Source organism: Carcharodon carcharias, chromosome 5, assembly GCF_017639515.1.
Source record: "Carcharodon carcharias isolate sCarCar2 chromosome 5, sCarCar2.pri, whole genome shotgun sequence".
Lineage (NCBI taxonomy): Eukaryota > Metazoa > Chordata > Chondrichthyes > Lamniformes > Lamnidae > Carcharodon > Carcharodon carcharias.
The window spans coordinates 14084484-14110121 of NC_054471.1; the positions used below are offsets into that span (position 1 = coordinate 14084484).

At 44.0% G+C, this 25638-nt stretch overlaps 1 protein-coding gene across 3 annotated transcripts in view; it reads right to left on the reverse strand.

The window, feature by feature from the left end:
• Positions 1–244: 244 nt before the first annotated feature.
• znf318 (zinc finger protein 318) overlaps positions 245–25638 on the reverse strand; it is a 74904-nt gene continuing 49510 nt past the window's right edge. For all 3 annotated transcript variants that reach the window (XM_041187244.1, XM_041187243.1, XM_041187241.1), the window contains 6 exons: positions 12169–12268; positions 11035–11306; positions 10310–10501; positions 8624–8723; positions 7702–7820; positions 245–4841 (listed from right to left, as the gene is read on the reverse strand). In XM_041187244.1, the coding sequence (XP_041043178.1) occupies positions 1344–4841; positions 7702–7820; positions 8624–8723; positions 10310–10501; positions 11035–11306; positions 12169–12268 (4281 nt within the window). In that variant the 3' untranslated portion in view covers positions 245–1343. The remainder of the gene's footprint in view (positions 4842–7701; positions 7821–8623; positions 8724–10309; positions 10502–11034; positions 11307–12168; positions 12269–25638) is intronic.

Sequence of the window (25638 nt, forward strand, 5' to 3'; positions counted from 1 at the left end):
TATGTTTTGCTTTGACCATATTAGTTATATTCTGTACAAAAGGTGCAAGTAACAGTAAGAGCCTTTTCCCCAAGATTTTAAAATTTTCTCTAAAACTTTCACCAGTTGTGTTATTTTAAGTCAAATAGGGACAATAAACTATGAAAATAACAGTGCTCCTTGCTTCCCTGAAAGATGCCAAACTTCTATTTGGCCACTCCAGAACATTCTGCAGCTGTAAACTGATCAAAGACGAGACAGATCCTTTTACAGTTGAATGGAGTAGCTTTATTTATAACATTTTAACATAGCAATTATGCAAATAAGTATCATCCAAGCAACTTTTGATTACAATCCATCAAGTTCACAGAGTTTTTTTTAAACATTACTGTTTAGAACAGAATCATACAGGAATTGCCAATGATACTGTGATATTTTGTTCAGACAGAGGGGAAATGAGTTCAGTATCTTCCTTTCTTGGTTTCTGTTTCATCAGTTCTGCATTGCTCTATAGACTGCAACGGAGGAAAGTTACTGCATCACAGTAAAATTATAAAGCATAGCATTTACGAAAAAAGTGAAAAATCACAATTTTGGTCCATGCTCTTGTCCTGTCTTACCAACTCACTTCCCACTCATATGAAAAGATACACTGGTGAAGTCTATCTATTCAGTGCAGATAACACTGCAGAATTGTGAAACAAGGGAACAAAAGACAGACACACAGACTTGACTACACTTTTTAATGCACAATATTGGGAATAAAACAGAATGAACTATAAACTACTTAAAAAACATCCAATGTTTTACCATAAGTGACAAGATGATTTCTTCTGGCCAGTACAATAATGGCAACCAATTACAGGAGAGCATTGTGTTTTAAAAAATTGTAAATATATTCCTTCAACCCAGTTTACAAATGTTGCAACACAAAGCCTTCTGTCTTCGTAAGCAGCTTAAGTTGTGGTTTAGAAATATCCTGCACTTAATTAAACATCGATTTTTTTTCTGAAGTGGAATGCCTGCGCCCTAGGTGCCTGTTACAACATAATGCAGCACCATGCAAAAAGAAAAAAATTACAATGCTACACAGCACTTACAAAATGATTGGAAACCTTGGCTGGAACTTTTACAGCATGCATACCTAAAAACAGGGAAAAAAAATCACTCCCCCACACCAAAAAAAAAACTCAACTTCTTTAAAAAATAGTCAGGAAGGCAGACAGTAGGAGGATACAAAGCTTAGGCCCCAGTCTGCAAATCAGAACATAGAGGGTTTTGTGTGCCTCATTATCTGTTAATGAATACAATAACCATCTAGCTTTGCAGATATTTTGCTCTTCTGTCAGTGTTACTTTCCAATTTTACTTTGCTGACCGAAGGTTTCTTGCACTTCTGCGACGCGGCTGCTTGGCAGATGCCTGAATGTTTGCAGATTCATCTGATTCACGCTTTTCAGTTGTTTTATCAGGGGTCTGTGAGCACAAAGCACTCTTTCCAGCTTGTGCTGCTCGTCTGGAGGAGGTGCGCGAGCTACCAGTGCTCTTGCATTCCTCTCTAATGCCTGCCTTGCTTCTGCCACCAGCTTCTGTTGACTGTGAGCCACTTGGTTTACTTTCCTTCTGTGCTATTTCTGATGTGTTCACATGAACATTCTGAAGCACTGGCAGCTGCTCTAGGGCTTTTGCTACACTATCTGCTACCTGCACTTCAGGGTTGAGGGTGCTAATCTGGCTATTACCATGCCTGGTTTGACCTGAAATACTAACTCTATCAGATTCAGACAGATCTTCTGCTTCAGGAAAGCTGCTCCCATCATGATCTTGATCCTGCTTTGTGTCTGGGAAACTGACCTCACTATTATCATGCTGCTTAGCCTGTTGTAAACTGCTAATTTCCCTACATTGCTCTGCAGGACTCTGAACACTCTGCTCACTACTACCAACTTGCTCAGCCTGTCGTGAACTGCTTGCATCTGTATCTTGCCCCCCTGTAAAAGGGATAACCTCCTCACTACCACAAGGTTTAATTTGCAATGTGCCAGTCAGTTTTATTTCTTGCTGATCTGGGATAGGTCCACTCATCACACGGTTATCACACAGACCAATCTGTCGTGAACTGCTTATTTCACTGTTTCCAATTTGAGTTACTTTATGGCCATCTATTTCTTGAACCTTCACCTGCTCCACTGCACTAAACTGTTGCGGCTCCACAATGCCATCTAATATTGGGGCATTTGCTTCAACATTTCCCACCTTATCCATTGGATTGATGACGCTGAAGCCAACTTCATAGTGCTGTTCTGCAGTGTTATCGGATATGAAAGCATCCACTTTTATATCCTTAACCTCACCCACTGGTTCAGAGAAGCTTAAGTCAGTATCACACTGTTCTGGCTGATCGACAGTGCTGCCTAAGGCAGGGACATCTACTTCCACATCCTTAACCTCATTTTCTGGCTTGGAGAAGCTTAAATTAATATCACACTGCTCTGGTTGATCCACAGTGCTGCCTAAGGCAGAGACATCTACTTCCTCATCCTTAATGTCATTTCCTGGCTTGGAGAAATTTAAGTTAACATCACACTGCTCTGCTTGATCTGCAGTGCTGCCTAAGGCAGGGACATCTACTTCCACGTCCTGAACGTCATTTTCTGGCTTGGAGAAGTTTAACTCAGTATCACACTGTTCTGGTTGATCTACAGTACTGTCTAAAGCAGGGGCATCTACTTCCACATCCTTAATGTTATTTTCTGGCTTGGAGAAGTTTAAGTCAGTATCACACTGCTCTGGTTGATCTACAGTACTGTCTAAGGCAGGGAGATCTACTTCCACATCCTTAATGTCATTTTCTGGCTTGGAGAGGGTTAATTCAGTATCACACTGTTCTGGCTGATCAACAGTGCTGTCTAAAACATGACTGTCCTGTTCCATATCCTTAACCTGTTTTGCTGCAGTAGGAAAGCTTAAAACAGTATCACATTGTTCTAGATGATGTTCTGTAGTACTATCCAATGTATGGACTTCATCTCTAACCTGCTCAGTTTGACTGGAGATGTTTAGGTCATCATCCACAGCACTATCTAGGGTGGGAGTATTATCAACATCTCCAACTTCTATTGCAGTGAGGATGCTTACATTCCTGTCACCTGTGTCAACAAATATAGGAGCAACCATTTCTACATCCTTAATCTCAAGTGCGTTTGAACTACTTAAATCATACTGTTGAGAATGTTCTGAATGGCTATCTGATACAACGGCATCGAGTTCCATGTACTTAACTTGTTCAACTGTGTTGGAGATGTCATATTGTTGAGACTGTTCAGCACTGCTAACTAATTTGGAGATAGATAATTGTACATCCTTAACCTCCTTGTCTGTATTGATGCTCACATCATCACACTGCTGTGCTTGTCCTACAGTGGCTTGCAGGAGAGAGGCATTTGCTTCTTCATCTTCAACTTTTTCTGATGGATTGGAGATATCCAAGTTGCCATCACCCTCTTCTGGTTGTTCTGAAATGCTAATCATCCATTTTCTAGCTGGATTCCCTTGCTGAGCAGTCATCACATCACTTTTACTTTGCAGTTCTGTTGTTGAGATGCTCAAATCATAATCTTCACTTGGCCCCATGTCTTGAGCATCAGGTATATCCCTGCTTTTAGACTGCTCATCTGTTTCAGTTTCACTTCTCTTATCTGGGACTGCACACTTGGGAACAACCATGGCAGTATTTTCAGAGTGTACCAGTTCTTCAGAAGGTTTTCCATCCCCGTTCTTGACTTGTCCTGCTGCTGGCTTCAGAGCGCCAGGCACCAATTTGGCACTCTGTGCATTGCTGCAAAGTCTGTCAGCTGGGTTCTTCCCTGAGCTACTGTAGTAAATACCATACAAATCTTTAGCATTAGCAGCAGCCAGACAGGTTTTGGGTTTCTCCGTTTTCTTACTGGAGTCAGTGAGAGACACAAGTGGTGGTGGTGGGCGTACTGGAACAGCCAATATGGTTTGCTCACATGCAGAGACTCCAGGGGCTGGTTCTTCAGCCAAACGATCTGGCTCTCTAGATATATCCAGAATACTTCCCTTCAAAGTCACTTCCTCTCCACCAAAGGCCCTGGAGATCACATCAGGAGGTAACAACACTCCAGCCTTAACTACAGGTAATGGTTTGTTGGAAGCCCCTGAAGACCTAATGGAGAGGAATGTGTCCAAAGGTGCTGGTTTGTTGACAGATGACCCGCTAGCCTTCCTCAGTGGCATGTTAGCCACAGGAAGGTTGGGCCGAATTTTTGCCTGTGTCGTAGTGCTCACTGAAGTGAATGGTACCCATGGGGTTGTATGAGCTATAAGAGTTTTGCCCGAAAGTTTAATTTCAATAGTTTTGGAGGCAGATTTTCCTGCCTGTCCCTTGCCATCGTCTTTCTCCTTGCTGCCTTCACTATTTTCGTCCTTGACTCCCACTGTGCTGCTTTTCTCCTCCTCTTTCTCAGGTTTCTTCCAGCAGAATTTCCCAAAGGATGAGCCTTGTTCCTCATCTTTCTTGTCTTCAACCTCATCCTTTTTCAGCATCAGTTTTATACCCGGCTTGCTACTGAGTTCTATTTTGTGGGACGATGAACGGTCACTTCTTTCCTCTTCCAACTCAGTAACACTTTCGCGCTCCTCCATATCCAGTCTGATCAGCTTTGCCTTCCTCTCATCACTTTCTTCTAGCCTCTTCTGTTTCTGAACCTCTCTCTCATCATCTATTTTCCTTTTGAGACCTGCCTGACGCCTGCGCTCTGTCTCCGTAATCACTACTAAGCCAGCCTGGCGGTCTAGGTTTCTTCGCTGTTCATAGACAGGATTCTCATTTAAGTATTCCTATCAAAAAAATGTGAGAAAAAAAGTTGTTACTCTAAGAAAATACACACCATCTACAGTTTTAAGACAAAGAAAAGTTTACTTACGTCTCAAACAACTCATACTTAAAAACTCAACAAAACGTCAGCTGCTCTGTGCATTAATTCTTCTCCTTGCTTAAAGGAAGTAAAATAGTTTATTTTTTGGGAATTTAAACACCCCCTCCAACTCCAAGTAATCTTCTAATATATTGCCCGTTTCCTAGAACATTTGTTAGATCTGAACAACCCTTCCATATTTCAAAACACAAAACAAATGCATGAGCAAAGATCACAGCTTAATTTTATGAGGAGGCAATGATGGTGACAGAATATGAGTATTTAACTCATGAAAACAACCCTCGAAAAGATGGTGGTGAGCCAAGTGCAGTCCCTGTAGTGTTGGTACTCTCCTAATTCTATTCAGGGAGGCAGTTCTAGTATATTGACCCAGCAATGAAGAACAGTGATGTATTTCCCAAATCAGGATGGTGCATGATGAAGGTGATGATTTTCCCATGCGCTTGTTATCCATTTCCTTCTAAAGGCATGAGTTTGGGAAGTACAGACTCATCATGGGAACAGAAAGAACATAGGCAAAGCATAAAGCAATTTTTAAGGATACAAGCTCAGCATAGGGCAATTAAGGATGCAGGTTCAGCACGATGATGGCAAGTTAGGAAGGACACAGGCTTGGCATGGAGAACTGGAGGTGGGGGGTGGGAGGAGGATTACATGAAGCAGGGAAGAGGAAGGCTAGAGGCAGGGAAGAGGAAGGGTAGAGGCTAAGCATGGGAAAAGATGATACGGGGATAGCTTGGATAAGATAGGGTTAACCGAGGTCGTCAGTAAATTGACTTTGGAATCCCTTTATTACTTCCATTTTCTTTTGCTCCTCTCTTTCAAACTTGAACATGGTAGGTGGATACACTTTATTTTCCTTGGGGAAAAGATGTGCTGTGGGAGGGCTCCATAGGCAACAGCAACCCTCCAGCAGAATACCATTCTTCACATCAGAGACAAGACTTGAACACCAATGGGCCCTGTGACCATTAGGGGGCTGAATGGGAATGAAGGGGGTGAAAAAGAAAAATCACACCCAAAGCAAATCCAGCCCACTTCAACCAAGAGCTGAAATATAATAAATACAGCACCAAGGATTAAATATAGGAACTTTTGGTCTGTATGGGTCAGTCTGACACAGTAAAGTGCTTTTAGTCATCTGTTTAGAATCTGTTCTCAGATTCCAGTAGAGGCCTGGTCTTTCAATTATAATTGACTGGAGATCCAGCAGTGGTAACTGTGCTCAGTTGGGTGGAGGAAGTACAATTTAACGACTAATGTGCAAGGTTTCATGGAGCCATCTTCTGGTACAGGTGTTTGTGCACACACATGTATACACATGTAAACACGTGCACACACACACGAACATGTGTGCAGTGTGGATGGCTTTGGGTTACATGGTTGAAACACTTCACAATTTCTTTTTTTTTAAATAAAAAAACACAATTGCACAGTACATTATACACTAAGCCTCAATGATATCCCATGCTGAAATTAAACATTTAATCAAGGAAAGGAAAGTACATCCCAAGCACCATACTCTGCCACAATAAACAACAGTGTACAGGCGTTCCTGAACTTTCGCACATCCAGAAATATCATCTTCAATAGCTGTATTCCTCCATATAGTACCCGAGTTATTAAAAAATTCTCTTTAACTGACATGGTAGGAAAGAAACTTCTAACATGACAAAGATCTTTCTGAAATGCTTAGAAAAATATCAAATTGAAGAATTCAAGTTCCCATCTTACATGCTTGTTCTGCCACTGAGGGCTGCAGCAGCTTTCAGCAATGAAGGTTACACCTAAGGTTACTGCTGATATTACCCAAAGATCATGCTTCAATTATTTTGTCACTTTAGGCTTGCAGCATTGAGTAGGAAGACAGAAAAGTATCACTACTCATTAATTGGGTTATGTAACACCATTTCATTTCACAATGAATTACCACAGGTCATCCATTCATTTACAGTCCTTGAAAACCTGCTAAATGGGAATACCACTGAAGTATTTATTTTATTTGTATTCATATTGTAGTAGAGCCAAGAAGGAACACAGAAAGCCCTGTTTATAGATGTATGGGCTGCAATTAAAACTGTTTTGTACACTAGTTGGTCCATAAAGTCAAGACTGATCAAAAGTAGCTATTTTTGCTTCCGTGGAATATTATTCGACATAAAAAGACGTATTATATCAATTACTGAGAAATACTCCATCGCATATAGTCAATTATTGAAACCTCTCCAATACTAAACTTGTTTTGCATCAGACAGCAGAACAGCTCCAACAGTCGTTAATGGCATCACAGCTGCTCTCTCTGATCATTGTGTACCTTGAACACAGGTATTAGCATTTCCTGAAACGCTTCAGAGATTATGTCCATTAACTGAAAACGAAGAGAGATGCTTCGTAGAAAATGTAAGTGTCTGCCCCTAATGCATCACATCTGCAAAAATTCATTTTGAAAAATAAACTCAATCGAAACAAACTTGCATTTCTACAGCACCTTTCACAACCTCAGGATGTTCAAAAGGGCTTTAATGTTAATGTATTACTTTAAAAGTGTGGTCCCTGTTGTAATGTAGGAACTACAACTTGGAAATTATGGAGATATCATTGTGTGCCATACAGATGAAAGTGCATATATGCCTCACAGAGTATGTGCTAATTGCTTTAGGTAGGTGGGACACATAACTAGTGCACCAGTAACTCATGTGCACTATGTTCCCAGGTTGCTTTCTCCATTCTGGAAATGCTTTATAATCTGCTTTCTTCCTAACCTTATACTTATCATTGTGACCACGTGATTTGACATGATCTTCAGCACAGATCTGATCTCCATAGAACTCTTCACAGAGCTGGCAGTAAAATCCTGTGACTGGCATCAGAAATTCTGAACCTGAGACAAGGACAGAGATATACAGTCAGAAGATTAGATGAAATACAGAAAGGATTTTATATAATGAAAGTAACAAGACCACAATTCCCAGATTTTTAATATATCTAACTGGAGTATTACTTTATTCTAAGCTATAGATATCTACAAGATACTACCCTAATTAAAGCACTTCTGTTGGTTGATAGTCCCCCTTTTCCAAAAGGCAATGAATTGTTAGAACATGCCTTATAGTCATTCAGTTTGCTGATATAATGGCTGAGTGGAACCCCAATGATGAACGGGTTAATTGATCACTTGGGCAACAAACTGAATCTAGTCCCATCCTCACTGATATCTGCAGATGTACATTTTTAAGTGGGGTTAGTTATATAGAGACTAGGTTTTTGTCCACCTAACCAGTAGGGTGCTGAAGCCAACTGCAGTAACCCCTGCATCTGTGTAGCTCAAATACTTGGATGGATAAACTCTGGTTATCACCCAAACTAACCTACCTTAACTATGAGATTTTCCCAGCCACAGATGAATCTCTTACATATAACCATGCTGCAGCAGGAATTTTGAACAAGAACTGGAAAAGATTAAAGGGTAATACTGCAGAGTTGTATCAGGATCTCACATCCCACTGGCCAAGCATAAGTTCCTGTCCTACTTCACTGCATGAAGGGTATGCAAAGGAATTATAGACAAATACGTAGGTGATTTACAAATTAAAGTTCAATTCTCCAACTCTCCCTTCTTTCAGGCAGTTGTTACAGCAAAACATTCAGGACAGATGGCAAAAATGAAATAAGACTCAAACTCACCTTTTGCTGGCATTGTTATTTTATCAGTTCGCTTAACGGAGCCATTTTTGTCTTCACTTGGCATCTTTGCTGTCCATGGTCGATCATAAGGATCCAGTGTCTAGTTGCATAGTGACAGAGGCACACGGTGGATTTGCACATTAATTTATACAGAGTACAACAGGTATATACCAGGAAATACAATTAGTTGTTACAGCACAATAGTACATTACAGGTGTGTATCAAATGTTTTTTTCACATTGTAGATTATCGGTGTACATAACTTGCTGTGGAGAATGCAAGAAAAAGATTAGACTGGAAAAGACCAAATACGAAAGACTAATTGTTTTTTGAACTGCTTCAAACAAAGAAAGCTGTATATTAGTGTGAAAAGACAATTTCTATTTAGAATGTTGAGTTTCATACCACCTTTCATTTAATGCATGTTGAGTTAGCTATTGGAAAGGGTTTGTAACTGGTAATTTACTTGTACTGAGAGTTTGGAAATGAACTGCAAGCTGGCTTTGCAAGCTTTGAAAACCGAAGAGATGTCCACTGCTCCAAACACGGAACAAGAGGTTCCCGTGTAGAAATAGCAAGCATGCAGTTTGGTGCAGGCTAATTTTGCATACTTAAGTTTTTAAGTTACACCTCTTAAAATAACAGACTGAGGGATATCACAGGAGCCCAACATCTGTTCATAATCTCCATTCAGCAGTTTCTGAAATGCTTTTCTGAAATGAAACAAATCAAGCTCCCTCTCTTCCTTTTAATACCAAATTTAAATTTGATATCTTTTTCCTTTAATTCTAAATTTAAATTTGATATTTCTCTTCTCCCCTTCATTTCAACATGAGAAAAGCACGACTGAAATATAAAGCTTAAGTTGAATGCCAAATTCAAAACTTAGCATATAAAATTCAAGTTAATAAGCCATTATATTTGTGGAAATGTAGGCTGATTTTGTTGTAATAATGTTCCAGAATTTATATAAAATTTTCTGGATTTTTCTTGTATAGTTTTCCCATTTAATTCTTCAGTTTTGGAGAGTTCCATTCTTTACAAAACTTAAGGCTTGCCCCTGTTGCTATTTCTTCCTTGACATTTCATTTGACCTTTTCTCCTGACTGATCCCTTATTACCAAACCATGAAGTATACCACCTCACACGTTTTGGTATTTAAAAATCAAGGCTTTCCTTGGTCCTCAAATTCTCTCATTACTTCAAATGTTATAACTGTGACCAAGCTGATCCTGGGTTTTCTTTTTCATCAGCTATATCTTGGTGACATCCAAACATCATGGTTGCTCAAAGCTTTTTTTGCAGCATCACATTTAGATTTTCACAAAGATTAATAAAGTTTGTTTTGCACCTTTCCAAATGCACAATTAAAAAAGTAATTTTTTAAAAAGTTTCCAGGGTTGTATTCTTTTTGTTGATTTTTCAGCTTTGGTGGGAAATTTTAAAAATTTGTCTTTTGGGGGGTCAACTATTTTAACTTCCCAGAGTTTTCCTGTCTTGACTCCATAATAATAAACTCAAAACTTCTCTATTTCAAATTGCTTTACTTGTCCTTTTATTTAATTCAGTTTTCAAGCAAATGATAACTCTGCCCATGATACAATTTCCACTGTGTTGCCTACATGCAATGTGGCTTTTCAAATTAATTCTTTTGCACAAATATCAGAAAACAGTGTACATACGCACCTGCCTGTGTCGTTTGTTATGCATGTGAGTGAAAAAGTCGAACAGTGTCCCACAAATGGTGTTGCAATTTTTGCACCAGTGGTTCCCTGCATCATAGTATTCGTACACACCCCCAGATTCAGGAAGGTTCTCACGTAGCTTCTTTGTTTTAGCATCCAACTCCTCCAGAGATCCTTTTCTTGTTGAAATCTCCTGTATTAAGACCCACAAGAGAAAGTCATATACGAAAGCATGATTCAAAGTTTCAAACAAGTCCAAATTCACATGGTAAATCCCTAAAAAAGGTCGTCATGATATGATGATAATGTGCCATCTGGCCTTCCATCAGAACTGTTGGAATTGCAGTTGGATGATATGTATGGAAGAGTCTTGGACCACATTCATAATTTACAGCTGGCTGCATCAGGACAAGTGTTTTGGAAAGGTGGGGAAGAGGCCTACAGGGCAGAAAGAGGAGGCCAGGATGCTTTTTATAGATAGGGGCTCAAACACCTTTGCCAAGAGACCTGGGAGTAGGTGTCCTACCCATTCACTGAACCAACAAAAATGTCTGCTACTGCAGGAGGAAATGAAGCCAAATACAAAATAAGAATGTAAACAGAAATGCAATTTTTCAATTAAAACAAAATATGGTCAAGATTATATCATGACGTCCTTTATATGGGTCCAGCTTTCTCAGTGTATTTTGAAGAGTATTTTTTGAATAAGTGTTTCAAAGTCACTACCTTTGAAGATGACAACTTTTCTTCTTTTAGCAGAACCTTTTCCAAGAAATCATCTTTCCGTTTGTCGGACGATTTTAAACTTTTATCTTGAATCACCACACCCAAGATTTGAGCCACTTTCTCCAGCTCGGATAGCTTTTTAACCGTCTCCTCAACCTGTTGGCGAACTAAAGACATCTGACGCACAATGTCTTCCTGTAGCTTGCCATTTTCAACTAGTAGAGGGTCCTTGTGTCCATCCTTCTCACGACGTTTCTTTCTTAGCAATTCCCCTTTGCACGTTTAAGGCAGAAGGGAGAGGTGAAGATTTAGATTCAAAACTTATCACCTCACTTAATGCCACTCTCGAGTATACCCCCAGCTTACAACAGTGGATTCACCAAGTTTTTCAGCTTCTTGTATCCTCCATTGACCAAGAATGTAGGCCAACAAAGTTGCTGCATAAGTTCAGAGACAACTGGTGTTCTGTGGATACTAAGCTTGTGGGTTCAAGCTCCACTTGGAGGGGTGGGGATGAAGCACAGATTTGTTAACTACAGCAGAAATGGTTACACTAAAAAGGCTCTGTTCTGAATATCTGAAGAGGTCCCTTCTGCCTCTGTTGATTGGCAGCACAGATTCCACTTAGTCAATACCCCAGCCAGATGTTTTTGGACTGCTGTTTTCCTCCCCCTATCCCCAGTGTCTCAAATGTAAAAATCCTGGAAGTAAACTGATATTTGCAGTGATTCTTACCTTGTTACATAGATGTGTTCATAGCACAGTACGCAATTGATAGCTCCCCTTCCTAAGTAGGGAACCCAGCACTGTAGCAGCCTGCACAGTGGCTACTACTAGGATTTGAAGTACACGGAAATGAAAAAAGTTGTTTTTTTAATATACTATGAAGTAAACAAATCCCACAGTAAAGCAAAAAGGATGGCAGGTACACAGACAGTAACAAGCAGTGGCCAATCACAATTATTTTATGGAGTAGGGTTTTAAAGGGCAGGGTGGGCTGTTTTAAAGCAGCTGGTCAATAAAAGGATGACAGAAATAAACATTTAGAACTACTTCAGTATCAAACAAGCAGAACAGTTTAGCAAATCAACATAGTCGGAAGGTAACATGTGGCAGTCCCCTGCCAATTTCTACCTTGTTGTTTATGAAGCTTCTGCAGCTCATTTGCAAGATAATCCAGGCGTTTCTGCCGAGCTTCTTTCTCTTTGAGGAGCTTCCCTTTCTCTTCCAGAACCTGAATTGAACCAATGTGACGTTTACTTTACATTGAACAAGCACAGAGTATCCCAACTAACTCATCAAGCAGATGGTCACTAAGCCCCAGTCTAAGTAACCAATTACTGAGAAATACAGAAATGAACTCAGCAAGAACTTTCACTTTTGGATCTAGCATTGAAAGCAAGATTAGGTTGTGCAATAAAGTCTCATTCAACCTGGGGCGGGGGGAGGCAGCAGAAGAGGAGAAGGTGGGCGGGGGGGGAAAGAGAAGGAAAAGACAGGAAAGAGGAAAACAAAAGGGATACACACACACATTATCCTTGGCACTATGATGTACAGAGCACAGCAGAAGTTGTCTTCTGTGTCAAAGTTTCTATTTTTCAATGCTGCCACAACTAATCTCACCCAGCCCAGTGTGGTTAAAATTTTACTCTGGTCGTCACTTCACTGATGACATAATCCACCAATGAACCAATCTTTACATTTCAATCACTGTCATCTAATGTCTTGAACAATGATGACAGCTCAAAGAACTCCCCAAGTTGCCAAATTCTAACATCAACAGCCCAGAATAATCACTTAGTGCCACCAAGTGGGCAAAAATCTGGCAGATGGAGTATAATGTGGGAAAATGTGAAGCTGTTCCCTTTGGCAGGAGAAATAAAAAAAGTATTACTTAAATGGAGAATGACAGCAGAATTCCAAGGTGCAGAGGGATCTAAGTGTTCTCGTACATAAGTCGCAACAAGATAGTGTGCAAGCACAGCATGGAATCGAGGCAGCTAATGGAATGCTATTGCGGGAGGAATTAAACATAAAAGTAAGGATATTATGCTTCAATTATACAGAGCATTGATGAGACCTTGGGCTGAATCTTCTGGCTGGCATGTGGGTGGAGGAGCCTGCATGTCAGCGCTTAAAATGTCACGCGAGCGTCCTGACGTCAGCGCGCGGCATCGCGATGTTTCGGTCGGCGGGTGCGCAATGCAGCGCAACGTGCGCCCATTAAATAAAGGCCTTGTTAAGGCCATTAACTCACCAATTGACCAGAATTTTGAGGGGCCGGTGCGAAGTTCGGCTTGGTACACAGGCCCAAAGAGCAGGCAGGTAAGTGATTTTTTTAAAAACATCATCCAGTGGTGGGATGAGGTTTGATTTCTGTTTTAAAAAAGTTTACTAAAGTTTTTGCGTACTTCATTAACATATCCCATCTCGTGTGACATTTTCACATGATGGGGACATGTTAATTATTTTGTTATTTTTCTACTTTTGAACTTTCACCACCTTTCAGCGATCTCCCTGAGGCACCACTTAGCCTCAGGGAGACGTGCGCACTCTCGCAGTTGGGGAATCTCCACCCCCCCCCACGCCCCACCCCCAGCACAGGAAGCGCACAGCACTTACCGTTGGGCAACACGCGGGGTCTTAATTGGCCTGCCCACTTAAAATGGCGGCGGAGCCCGTTTTGGCGGTGATCAGCTACCCGACCGCCGACAAATCGGTCAGGCCTGCCAGCCCATCAAAGGCAAAATTCTGCCCCACATCTTGAATAATGGGTGGAATTTTCCATGCCCGTTGGGAGGTGGGCATGTTCGGCAGCATGAGCAGGCATTATGGCAAGGCGGTCAAAAATTGGTTTCACGATATCCTGAAACCAGTTTGCAATCATCTGCTTGCCTGTCAATGGCGGGCTGCACTTCTTGCCATTTAGAGCTTCATTGTAATATATCTACATATTATAAGCCCAGTTTAGCGGAATCATCCTTTGAAGCTGGATCATTTGAGCACGTCACAACAGCTTATATAGGCATGCAACTGGCGAGTTGCACTTCGAGGGGCAAGGGTTGCCCTGTGATGATGCGAGTTGGGGGTGGTGGGCAAGGGCTGCCCTGTGGTTAAGGCAGGTTGGGGGGGAATGATAAGGGTTGCAACTGCAGTTGATGGTAGTAAACAAGCATGGGGGTGGGGTGGGCACAGTGTTGTTAGGAAGGGGAGTTCCAGGATTTTGACCCAGTGGCAGTGAAGGAATGGTGATATCTTTCCAAATCAGAGCAGTGTGCGGCTTGGAGGGAAACTTCCAGATGGTGGTGTTCCCATGTGTCTGCTACCCTTGTCCTTCAAGATGATAGTGGTCGTGAGTTTGGAAGGTGCTGCCGAAGGAGCACTAGTGAGTTTCTGCAGTGCATCTTGTCGATGGTACACACTGTTGCCACTATGTGTTGGTGGTAGACGAAATGAATGTTTGTCGAGAGGGTGTCAATCAAGCGGGCTGCTTTGTCCTGGGTGGTGTCAAACGTCTGGTGTCGCTGGAGCTGCACTCAGTCAGGTAAGTGGAAAGTATTCCATCACACTCCTGGCTTCTGCCTTGTAGATGGTGGACAGGCTTTGGAGAGTCAGGAGGCGAGTTACTCGCCGCAGGATTCCTAGCCTCCAACCTACTCTTGTAGCCACAGTATTTATATGGCTAGTCCAGTTCAATTTCTGGTTAATGGCAATGCCCAGGATGTTGATAGTGGGGGATTCAGTGATGATAATGCCATTGAACAGCAAGGGGCGATGGTTGGACTCTCTCTTGTTGTAGATGGTCATTGCCTGGTACTTGTGTGGCACGAATGTTACTTGCCACTTGTCAGCCCAAGCCTGAATATTGACCAGGTCTTGCTGCATTTGGACATGGACTGCTTCCGTATCTGAGTCATCGCAAATGGTGGAAAACATAGTTGCTGATGATTGCACAATCTCCATGTCTGACCTTACAACCGAAGGTTATTGATAAAGCAGCTGAAGATGGCTGGGCTGAGGACACTACCCTGGAGGGACTCTTGCAGTGGTGTCCTGGAACTGAGATGACTGACCTCCAACAACCACAGCCATCCTCCTTTGTGCTAGGTATGACTCCAATCAGCGGAGAGTTTCCCCTCCATTCCCAAAGACTCCAGTTTGCTAAGACTCCATGATGCCAGAGTCAAATCCTGCCTTGATGTCAAGGTCAGTCATTCTCACCTCACCTCTGGAGTTCAGCCCTTTTTCTCATGTTTGGACCAACGCTGTAATGAAGCTGTGGCCCTGGCAGAATCCGAACTGATCATGAGAAACACTGTTGATGGTCATCAGTAAAGTGATGGGAGGGGTTGAGAATAGACTGATGGGGTGATAATTAGCCAGATTGAATATGTCCTGCTGTCTGTGTAAATGACACACTGGCCAATTTTCCACATAGCTGGATAGATGCCAGTGTTGTAGTTGTACTGGAACAGTTTGGCTAGGAGTGCGGCAAGTTCTGGAGCACTAGTTTTCAGTACTATTGCCGGAATACTGATATGCCCATAGCCTTGGCAATATCCAGTGCCTTCAGCCATTTCTTGATATCACGTGGAATGAATCGAATTGGCTGAAGACTGGTATCTGTGATGTGGGCGACCTCCGGAGGCCGAGATGGATACCCACTCGGCACTTCTGCCTGAAGATTGTTGTAAATGCTTCAGCTTCATCATTTGCACTGATGTGCTGAGCTCCTCCAACATTGATGGGGATATTTGTGTAACATCCTCCTCCAATGAGCTGTTTAATTGTCCACCACCATTCTCCAATGAACTGTTTAATTGTCCACCACCATTCATGACTGGGTGTGGCAGGGCTGCAGAGCTTAGATCTGATCTGCTCATTGTGGAATCACTTAGCTCTATCACTTGCTGCTTTTGCTGTTGGCACACAAGTAGTCCTGTGTTGTAGCTTCAGAATGTTGACATCTCATTTTTAGGTATGCCTGGTGCTGCTCCTGGCACACCCTCCTGCACTCTTGATTGAACCAGGGTCAATCCCCTGGCTTGGTGGCAGTGGCAGATTGGGGGATATGCCGGACCATGAAGTTACAGATTGTGGTCAAGTACAATTCTGCTGCTGATGGCCCACAGTACCTCGTGGTTGCTCGGTCTTGAGTTGCTGGATCTGTTAGAAACCTATCCCATTTAGCACAGTGATGGTGCCACACAACACGTTGGAGGGCATCCTCAATGTGAAGACAGGACTGCGCCACCACAAGGACTATGTGGTGGTCACTCCTACTTATACTGCCAATTAAGGCAGACAGGTTGGTGCGAATGAGGTCAAGTTGGTTCCTTGTTGTTTCTTGTTGGTTCCCTCACCTCCTGCCGCAAACCCAGTACAGCAGTATGTCCTTTAAGACTCTGCCAGCTGTCTGTGATGATGCTTCCAAGCCACTCTGGGTGATGGACATTGAAGTCCCCCACCCAGAGTACATTCTGTGTCCTTGCCATTCTCTGTGCTTCCTCCAAGTGATGTTCAACATGAAGGAGCACTGATTCATCAGTTGAGGGAGGGCGGTACTTGGTAATCAGCAGGATTACTCATGTTCGACCTGAAGCTATGAAACTTCATGGGGGCCTGAGTCGATGTTGAGGGCTCCCAGGGCAACTCCTTCCTGATTGTATACCACTGTGCCACAACCTCTGCTGGGTCTGTCCTGCTGGTGGTACAGGACATGCCCAGGGATAGTGATGGTGGTGTCTGGGACATGATCTGTAAAATATGATTCAGTGGGTGTGACTATGTCAGGCTAATGCTTGACTCGTCTGTGAGACAGCTATCCCAATTTTGGCACAAGCCCCCAGATGTCAGTAAGAAGAACTTTGCAGCGTCCACAGGATTGGGTCTGCCATTGTCGTTTCTGATGTGTAGTTCGATGCCAGGTGGTCCACCCGGTTTCATTCCTTTTTATTGACTTTTTAAGTGGTTTGATGCAACAGAGTGGCTTGCTCAGCCATTTCAGAGAGCATTCAGGAGTCAACCACATTACTGAAGATCTGGCTCACCTGTAGGCCAGGTGAGGATGGCAGATTTCCTTTCCTAAAGGACATTAATAAACCAGATGGGTTTCTACGACAATCAACATTAGACTTTTCATTCCAGATCTGCCGGTGGGATTCGAACCAGAGTCCCCAGAGCATTACCCTGGCCTCTGGATTACCAGTCCAATGACAATACCACCATGCCACTGCCTCACCCCAGTCTCCCCCATGGTTCAAGCTAACAGTGCAGCCTTGCAAATGCCAGTTAGGAGAATGCTTGCATCTGAGCTGAGAGCACAGGTTGCAGTCCAATGTGCAAAGCTGCCGAAAACTGGTCAGATGGGGTACTGGGCAGCCATGTAGCGCAATGAACTCTGGCCATTCAAGTGGAGGTCAGCACTCTCTGGGATGTGTTAAGGGGCCTTCAGACCTAACCAAGTGAGGTTCTTAGAACACCCAAGCTAACCCACAAGTCTCTCCCTTTCATGCTGTAGGAGTACATAAGGCTCATGGAGCCTTGCCATCTAGCTGTATGCCTCACAGATTACAGAGCGCGGAGATGAAGGAGAATAGAGCAGAGGCCACTGGCTGGGCAGAGGGAGGAGGAACACCCTCAGGAAGAAGGGGCAGCTGGGGATCCCACACATGCTGTTGAAGAGCCATCGCTGGTCGGCACCCAGCTAGACTCAGGGCCTATAGACGCCATCTTTCATTCCTGCAGATGACAGAGAACCACTGTCACCAAAGCACATGTCCAGGGAACTGTCGGTCACATTTGCCACCTGCTGCAGGATTGTGTGTCATGGGGACATGGAGGGCATCCACTGCCTATGGCCGTGAAAGTGACCATGGCGCTTAATTTTTATGTTAGTGGCTCCTTTCAGGGCTCCACAGGTGGCCTCTGTGGGATAGCACAAGCCTCCACCCCAAATACATCTGAGGTCATGGACACCATCTTCACGAAGGAACACAACTTTGTGCATTTCACCCAGGACCAGGAATGGAGAGGCAGTGGCATAGTGGAAATGTCATTAGACAAGTAATCCAGAGACCAGGGTAATGTTCAGGAGACCTGAGCTTGAATCCCACCACGGCAGATGCTGGAATTTGAAGTCTAATGATAACCACAAAACCACTGTCAACTGTTGTAAAAGCCCATCTGGTTCACCAATGTCCTTTAGGGAAGGAAATCTGCCATCCTTACCTAGTCTGGCTTACATGTGATTCCAGATCCACAGCAATGTGGTTGACTCTTAAATGCCCTCAAATGACCTAGCAAGCCACTCAGTTCAAGGGCAAATAGGGATGGTTAACAAATGCTGGCCTTGCCAGCGATATCCACATTCCAAAGAATAATAAAAAGGAAAGCCAGGATGCAAGAACGTTGAGATTTGCCCATATCCCATGTTTCCAACAGCGGAGAATGCCATCGATTGCTCTCATGTGGCAATCAGTTGACTGCTGTTGCGATGGAGATCTATGTCAACCGCAAGGGCTTCCAGTCACTGAATGTTCAACTGCTATACACCCACCACAAATGCATCCTGCAGGTCTGTGCATGGTTCCCAGGGAGTGTCCACAACTCCCACAGTCTCAGTCGGTCACAGATCCTTGATGCCTTCCAGGGTCCATAGAGGCTGCAGGGATGGCTCCTTAGGGGCAAGGGGTACCTGCAGAGGATGTGGCTGATGACACCCGTAGGGTGGCCTCAGACTGCAGCAGAGTGAAGATACAATGAGGCTCATCCTAATAATTTGCACTAAATCAATGAGGTGCTGAAAACAAGGTTCTGGTCCATGGATGGGCCTGGTGGAGCCCTGCAATATAATCCATAGAGGGTGTCATGCATCATTATTGCTTGCTGCGCCCTTTACAACCTGGCACGGCAATGGGATGAGGAGCTGGCTGAGGAGGAGATAGAGCAGCTGGACATCTCCTATCAGGAGGGCGTCGACAGGGATGGGGGTGAGGAGGTCCTCAAGGGCGAGGATGACAGTGATGAGGCCATCACATGGGCCAGACGAGGCAGGCACACTTGGGAGGCCCTCACAGCTGCTAGATTCGTGGAGGCTGATGATGACACGAAGTGAAGAGACACCATAGATCTATACATCTATGAACGTTTGACTCCAGTCTGGCTGATGGCAGTACACGTGCCCTCTGTGAGAATGCTCCTGTCATGGAGACACAGCAGTGGCCCTAATAGTTGCTCGATTGCAGGAGGATGATGACAACAAGCAGCGAGAACACTCCACAGATCTTAATATAGCTTATGAACGTCTGACTCCTGTCTGGCCGAGGATAGCTGGCTTGCAGTCTGATCAGGGCTACATCATGGAAACACAGCCATGAAACCTTAAATGCACCTGACCCTTTGTCAGCCTTCAGCACTGCATCACCGGTCACAGGTGCTGACGAGATGGGGGCTAGCCCCTTCTGAAAAGGTGCTGAGAGGTGCGACACCTGCCAACGACATTTTGAAAGCAATGACAAGCACCACTGAGGTGCAGGCGTCAGTAATGTGTCCAGTGAGTGTGAAGTTGGACCATCGCCTTGCTCTGAAGGTTGCACAAAGGACCGGCAAGAGGCCCTGCCCTGAAACACCTGCATTTATCTTGTGCAGGAGCCAAGGTTTCACATCTGAGTGATATGAACACTGCTCATCAGAACTAGAAACCATAGGCAAGGTGACATTCTTGGCAGCTTATTTACAACAGTGAAAATTATGTACAAATGATTAACACCTGTAGTGGTTATGGTACTGGGCTTGCAACCCCAAGATCAAGAGTTCAAATCTCACAATGGCAAACTATGAAACAATGTAACTTCATCTGAAACAGATGGAAACGGGTTTGTACTGGAAAGAGTTACATCTTAACATTCCCATCTTGCCGCTACGTTTGGGGCTCCCCCGAAATCGACAGCGGAGTTGGAGGCAGCCTGATTGCTACGCCCTGTCTGTGATGACCTTGATAGATGTCCTCTGGGGGATCGATACCTGGAGGGCCCTGACCTGCTTTTGCGGTCTTGTCTGTGGCAGTGGCACCCTCCTCAGCCCATGGAGCTGGAGCTACTGGGGTCACAGGAAGAGGTGGTTTAGATGGGCCAAATACTCTGAGTCAGCTGAGTGGATGGTCCCAGGGTGCGCACCTGCTGATCCTCCTCCATATGAGTGCCAGAGGGCCCTAGGCTGACTCCTTGAGGAGGGAGAAGCCGGAGTTCGATCGAGCAGCCCCACACTCCTCTTGTGTTGACACTGCTAGAGGCCAACTATGGCTTCAGTGATGGAGTTCAGCCAGCACAGCAGTGCAGGAGTGATGTCCTGGACCAAGGACTCCATGCTGGCCTCCATCCTACCAGTATTGATCTCAGTGCTGACATGCCAATGCACCTTCACCTCAAGACGATGGGTGGACTCCCCCATTGCACCCTGCAATCTGAGGAGTGCAGCGGAAATCCCTTCCTGATGTTCCCAAGTTTGCCTTTGCAGCTCCAGCAACTGAGGTGTGACCGAGTCCAGAGGCTCGTCATCTGACTTAGACTCAACAGGTTTCTGGACTACGACAGTCCTCCAAATGCCAGAAATCTGGGAAGTCCCTGTTGCCACCTGCTGTGAATCAGACAGTGTGATGTGTTCACCTTATTGTGCTCTCAAGGCTACTCTACAACTAAGTCCCACTGAGGTGTGCGTTTCTGTGCTGGTGAAGGGTGTAGGTGTGCACTGTGACAGATCTTCAATGAGGGTGCCTAGAGATTCTTCTTCCGTCGTGTCTTTGGAGATTGATTGGAGGCCCTGGGTTGTGGACTTCGTCGGCTGCTTCCCAGATGTCCCTACAAAAGCAAGGAGAGGTAATTAGTACACGGCAGTGGCCTGTGAAGCAGGGCACATCACTCAAAGAAGGGTTGTCTGATGGACGTTGCATTGCTGGATCCTAAATTGGTAGTGCACCGCTGACCTCACCATCAACGCAGGACCGGTCCAGGTCTTCGCCAGCCAGCTGGCTGACTCTGTTTTTAAGTCCGTGAGGATCTTTATTTCAGGCATTCCTCCACCAGTCTGCGACCTCTCCCTTTTGTTATGTGCCAGCTTGTCTTGCATGATGATAAGTATGCCTGGCATGTTTGGATGGTGAGTGGTCCCATGAATGGGATGAAGACAATGAAGGCGTGCAAGACAGTGTGAACGGTGATGTCCCTTGAACAGGCAGTGAGTGAGATCCCTGTGGATGTGCGATGGATTTCTGATTGAGAGTTGAGAGTGATGAGAGAAGTGGCTTACCCTAGTGGAACGGAGATCATTCATCCCTTTTAGGCACTGGGTGGCTGTCCTCTTTTGCAGGATGCTGGCACCGGCTATATTGCCACCGCCTCCCATGCTGGATTGATGATGTTGCTGCCCCTCCTGCAGCCAGAGCAGAGTTAGAGAACATCATGGCAGGCCTCCACTGCGTCCAAAAGGCGCTCAAGGAACGTGTCACTAAACAGTCTTCTTGCCGTTCGGGGCCATGTCTTCTTTCCAGTCCTAGACTGGAAGCACTGAGAGTTGTGTACGTGGCTACACTTTAAATCTGTTGTCCAATGTGCTGAAGCAATGAGCTGACAGTGTGGCGGGCGAATCGGAGGGCGGCTGCCAGCGAAACGGTACATTTCCTGGGAATGAGTAATTAATGAGGTGGGATTGGGGTGATAAGGCATGAAAAGCCGCCATTGCGGCCAGCAGGTAAAAGTTCTTTTTCCTGCCCGCTACTACACTTGGTGAAAATCTAGGACGATTCCGCCCACTGTCTGCAGTTTTGGTCTCCTCATTTAAGGAAGGATGTAAATGTGTTAGAGGCGTTTCACAGGAGGTTTACTAGGTTGATACCTGGAATCAGGGGGTTGCCGTATGGCTTGTTTCCACTGGAGTTTAGAGGAGTGAGGGGTGACTTGATTGAAGTATACAAGATCTTGAACGGTCTTGGCAAGGTGGATGTGGAAAGGATGGTTCTTCTTGGTGGTGAGTCCAGAACTCGGGGGGCACGATTTTAAAATTAGGGGTTGCCCTTACGGGACGGAGATGAGGAGAAATTTTTTCTGTGGGAAACTTTGGAACTCTGCCTTAAAAGGCAACAGAAGCAGGGTCATAGAATATTTTGAAGGCGGAGGTGGATAGGAATGTGGAACTCGAATTATAAACATATTAGCAAGACTCGATCTTATGAACGTGATCTCATTGAATGGCAGAGCAGGCTTGAGGGGCCGAATGGCTTACTTCTGCTCCTATTTCTTATGAAAGAAATAATAAAAATAAAAAATAGAAAAACACCCCATCCACCCTCCCCAGTACAATTAGCTATCATACCTATTACCAAATTGTTAGTTGTGGCTTATTAGTGCTACAGCTCCTCACAGCAAGTTATGGTTGCGTTCCTGAAAATCATGACTTTATGTGAAATAATTCTGACTAAATGAATCATGGGTTCCCATAGGAATCAAAAGTTAAAGCCGGAGCTAGATTCAGTCGAATATTTCGAGCCCAGAAAAGCCAATGCACATTGGCGGGGGAGGTGGTGCCATAGTGGCATTGTCACTAACTAGTATTCCAGAGACCCAGGGTAATCCTCTGGAGATCCGGGTTCGAAGCTCACCAAGACAGATGGTGAAATGGGAATTCAATAAAAATCTAGAATCAAAAAGTCTGATGACCATGAACCATTGCCAGTTGTTGTAAAAACCCATCCAGTTCACTAATGTCCTTTAGGAGATGAAATCTGCTGCCCTTACCTGATCTGAGTAGACCCGCCTAACCTGATAAACCCACAGTAATGTGGTTAACTCTTAACTGACTTTGAATAAGGGCCTAGCCAGTGACAAAAAAACTGTACTATACATGTGCAGCACATGTCCTGCAAAATAAATCAATTATAACAGAAGTACTATATAAATTTTTTTCTTTCTTGCAACTTAGACAGGATAAACTCACTCAATTGTAGGAGCCAATTAGTGAGTTAGCTAACTGTTTGAATCTGGTTACTGTAGCCCCAGTTCAGTTTACTATAAATTCAGGATTCTGACGTAATTGAGTGAAGACTTGTGAGTTTGGGGGGAAGGAGTTTGTTTCCTTTTTATATCTTTCTCGCCCCATAGGAATTGGTTCTTGCTCTACTACAGGGAAAGGAGCTAGCTGTGGTAAGTATCTGGTAAATGGCTAAGTTCTATTCTATCTCTACGGTGTAAAATAGTACATAAATTGGTGGCAAAGTTAATAAAATATTTAAGAATGCAACATAAATAAGTGATTAATATAATTAATAATTATTCAAAACACATTAAGGATGGCAGGACTGGTAATGTGTCAAAGCTGCAGCATGCGGGAGCTCCTGGATAACATTGTGAGCCAGGGCAAACACATCCGCAGTAAGTGTTTGCAGCTTGAGGAACTTTGGCTCAGAGTCATTGAGCTGGAGGCTGGGCTTGCAAACTCTGTGATACATCAGGGAGGGGGAAAGTTACTTGGATGCTTTATACCAGGAGGTGGTCACACCACTTAGGATAGGGTCTTTTGATTTGGTTAGTGGCCAGGGACAGGAGGGTGTGACTGCCAACGAGGCAGGTAAGGGGATCCAGAGGGCAGGAGTGTCCAATTGTTGCAATTGTCCAATAGGTTTGAGGTTCTCTCAGCTTGTTTGGATGAGAGCAAGGGCTGCAAGATGGATGAGCAAACTTACCATGGCACCATTGTACAGGAAGTCATTCAAGTAGGGGGGTGCAAAAGGAACTCAGTGGTAGTAGGGGACAGTATAGTGAGGGGGATTGACACTGTTCTCTGCAGCAAAGAGTGAGAGTCCAAACAGCTGTGTTGTTTGCTCGGTGCCAGGGTTCAGGACATCTGCTCAGGGCTGGAGGGGAATGACAGTGGAAGGGAGGAGATCCAGTAGTCATGGTCCATGTAGGTACCAATGACATAGGCAGGATGAGGAAGGAGGCTCTGCATTGTCATTGTGACGAGCTAGGCACCAAATTAAGAAGCAGAACGTCAAAGATGATAATTTCTGGATTATTACCTGAGCCACGTGCAAATTGACATGTGATAAATAAGGTTAGAGAAATAAAAGCATGGTTCAAAGACTGGTATGGGGGGAGTGGGTTCCGGTTTGTGGTGCACTGGGGAAAGTGAGATCTGAACCGTTGGGACAGTCTACATCTGAACCATGTGGGGGTTGGTGTCCTTGCGAGCCACATAACTAGGGAAGTAAAGAGGGTTTTAAACTGAATAGTGGGGGCAAGGGATCAAATTTGGGAAGATGTGGCAAACCAAAGAGTAGAGACAAGGCAAGAGAGAAAGGTATTGATATGGGAAATAATAAACAGGCTGTGACAGGAAGGGGCAGACAGTACAAATCTAAGAGTAACTCAGCAGGCTAGACGCTACAAAAAGGACAAAACTAAATGCTCTGTATCTAAACACGCGTAGCATTCTAAACAAAACAGATGAACCTTTTAGTGCAAATAGAAATAAATAAGTACAATCTGAAAGCCATTAGAGACATGGCTACAGGATGACAAATTGGGACCTGAGCATTGAAGGATACGCGACATTTAGGGACAGGAAGTTGGGAAGAGGTGGAGGGGTGGCTCTGTTAATTAACGATGGTATTAGCACATTAGAGAGGGATGACCTAAGTTCAAGAAGCCAGAATGTGGAAGCGTAAATATTAAAACAAAAAACTACGGATGCTGGAAATCCGAAACACAAAATAAAAAATACCTGGAAAAACTCAGCAGGTCTGGCAGCATCGGCGGAGAAGAGTACAGTTGACGTTTCGAGTCCTCATGACCCTTCAACAGAACTAAGTAAAAATAGGAGAGGGATGAAATATAAGCTGGTTTAAGGGGGTGGGGTGGTGGAGGGGGGGTTGTTGGGACAAGCAAGCAGTGATAGAAGATACCAAAAGATGTCACAGACAAAGGAACAAAGAGGTGTTAAAGGTGGTGATATTATCTAAAAGAATGTGCTGATTAAAAGTGGATAGCTTCTCCCCACCCCCACTTAAACCAGCTTATATTTCACCCCTCTCCTATTTTCCGACGATGTTGGCAGACCTGCTGAGTTTTTCCAGGTTTTTTTTTATTTTTTTGTTTAGGATGTGGAAGCAGTTTGGGTTGAGATGAGAAATGATAAAGGCAAGTCACTTATGGGAGTGGTGTACAAGCCCCCTAATTGTAACTACATGGTAGGACAGAGTACAAAAAAGATAATGGGGGCTTGTCAGAACAGTACAGCAATAATCATGGGGGATTTTAATCTACATATAGGCTGGAAAAATCAGGTGGGCAGAGGTAGCGTAGATGAGTTCAAAAGATGTTTTCGGGATAGTTTCTGAGAACAACATGCTCTGGAGTCAACTACAGCGGCAATACTAGGCCTGGTATTGAGCAATGAGATAGGATTAATTGATAACCTCATAGTGAAGGCACCCCTAGGTAGCAGCGATCATAATATTGAATTTTACATTCATTTTGAGGGAGAAACAAGTTTACCCAAAATTGGCATTTTAAACTTAAATAAGGGCAATTATGAGGGCATGAAAGCAGAGTT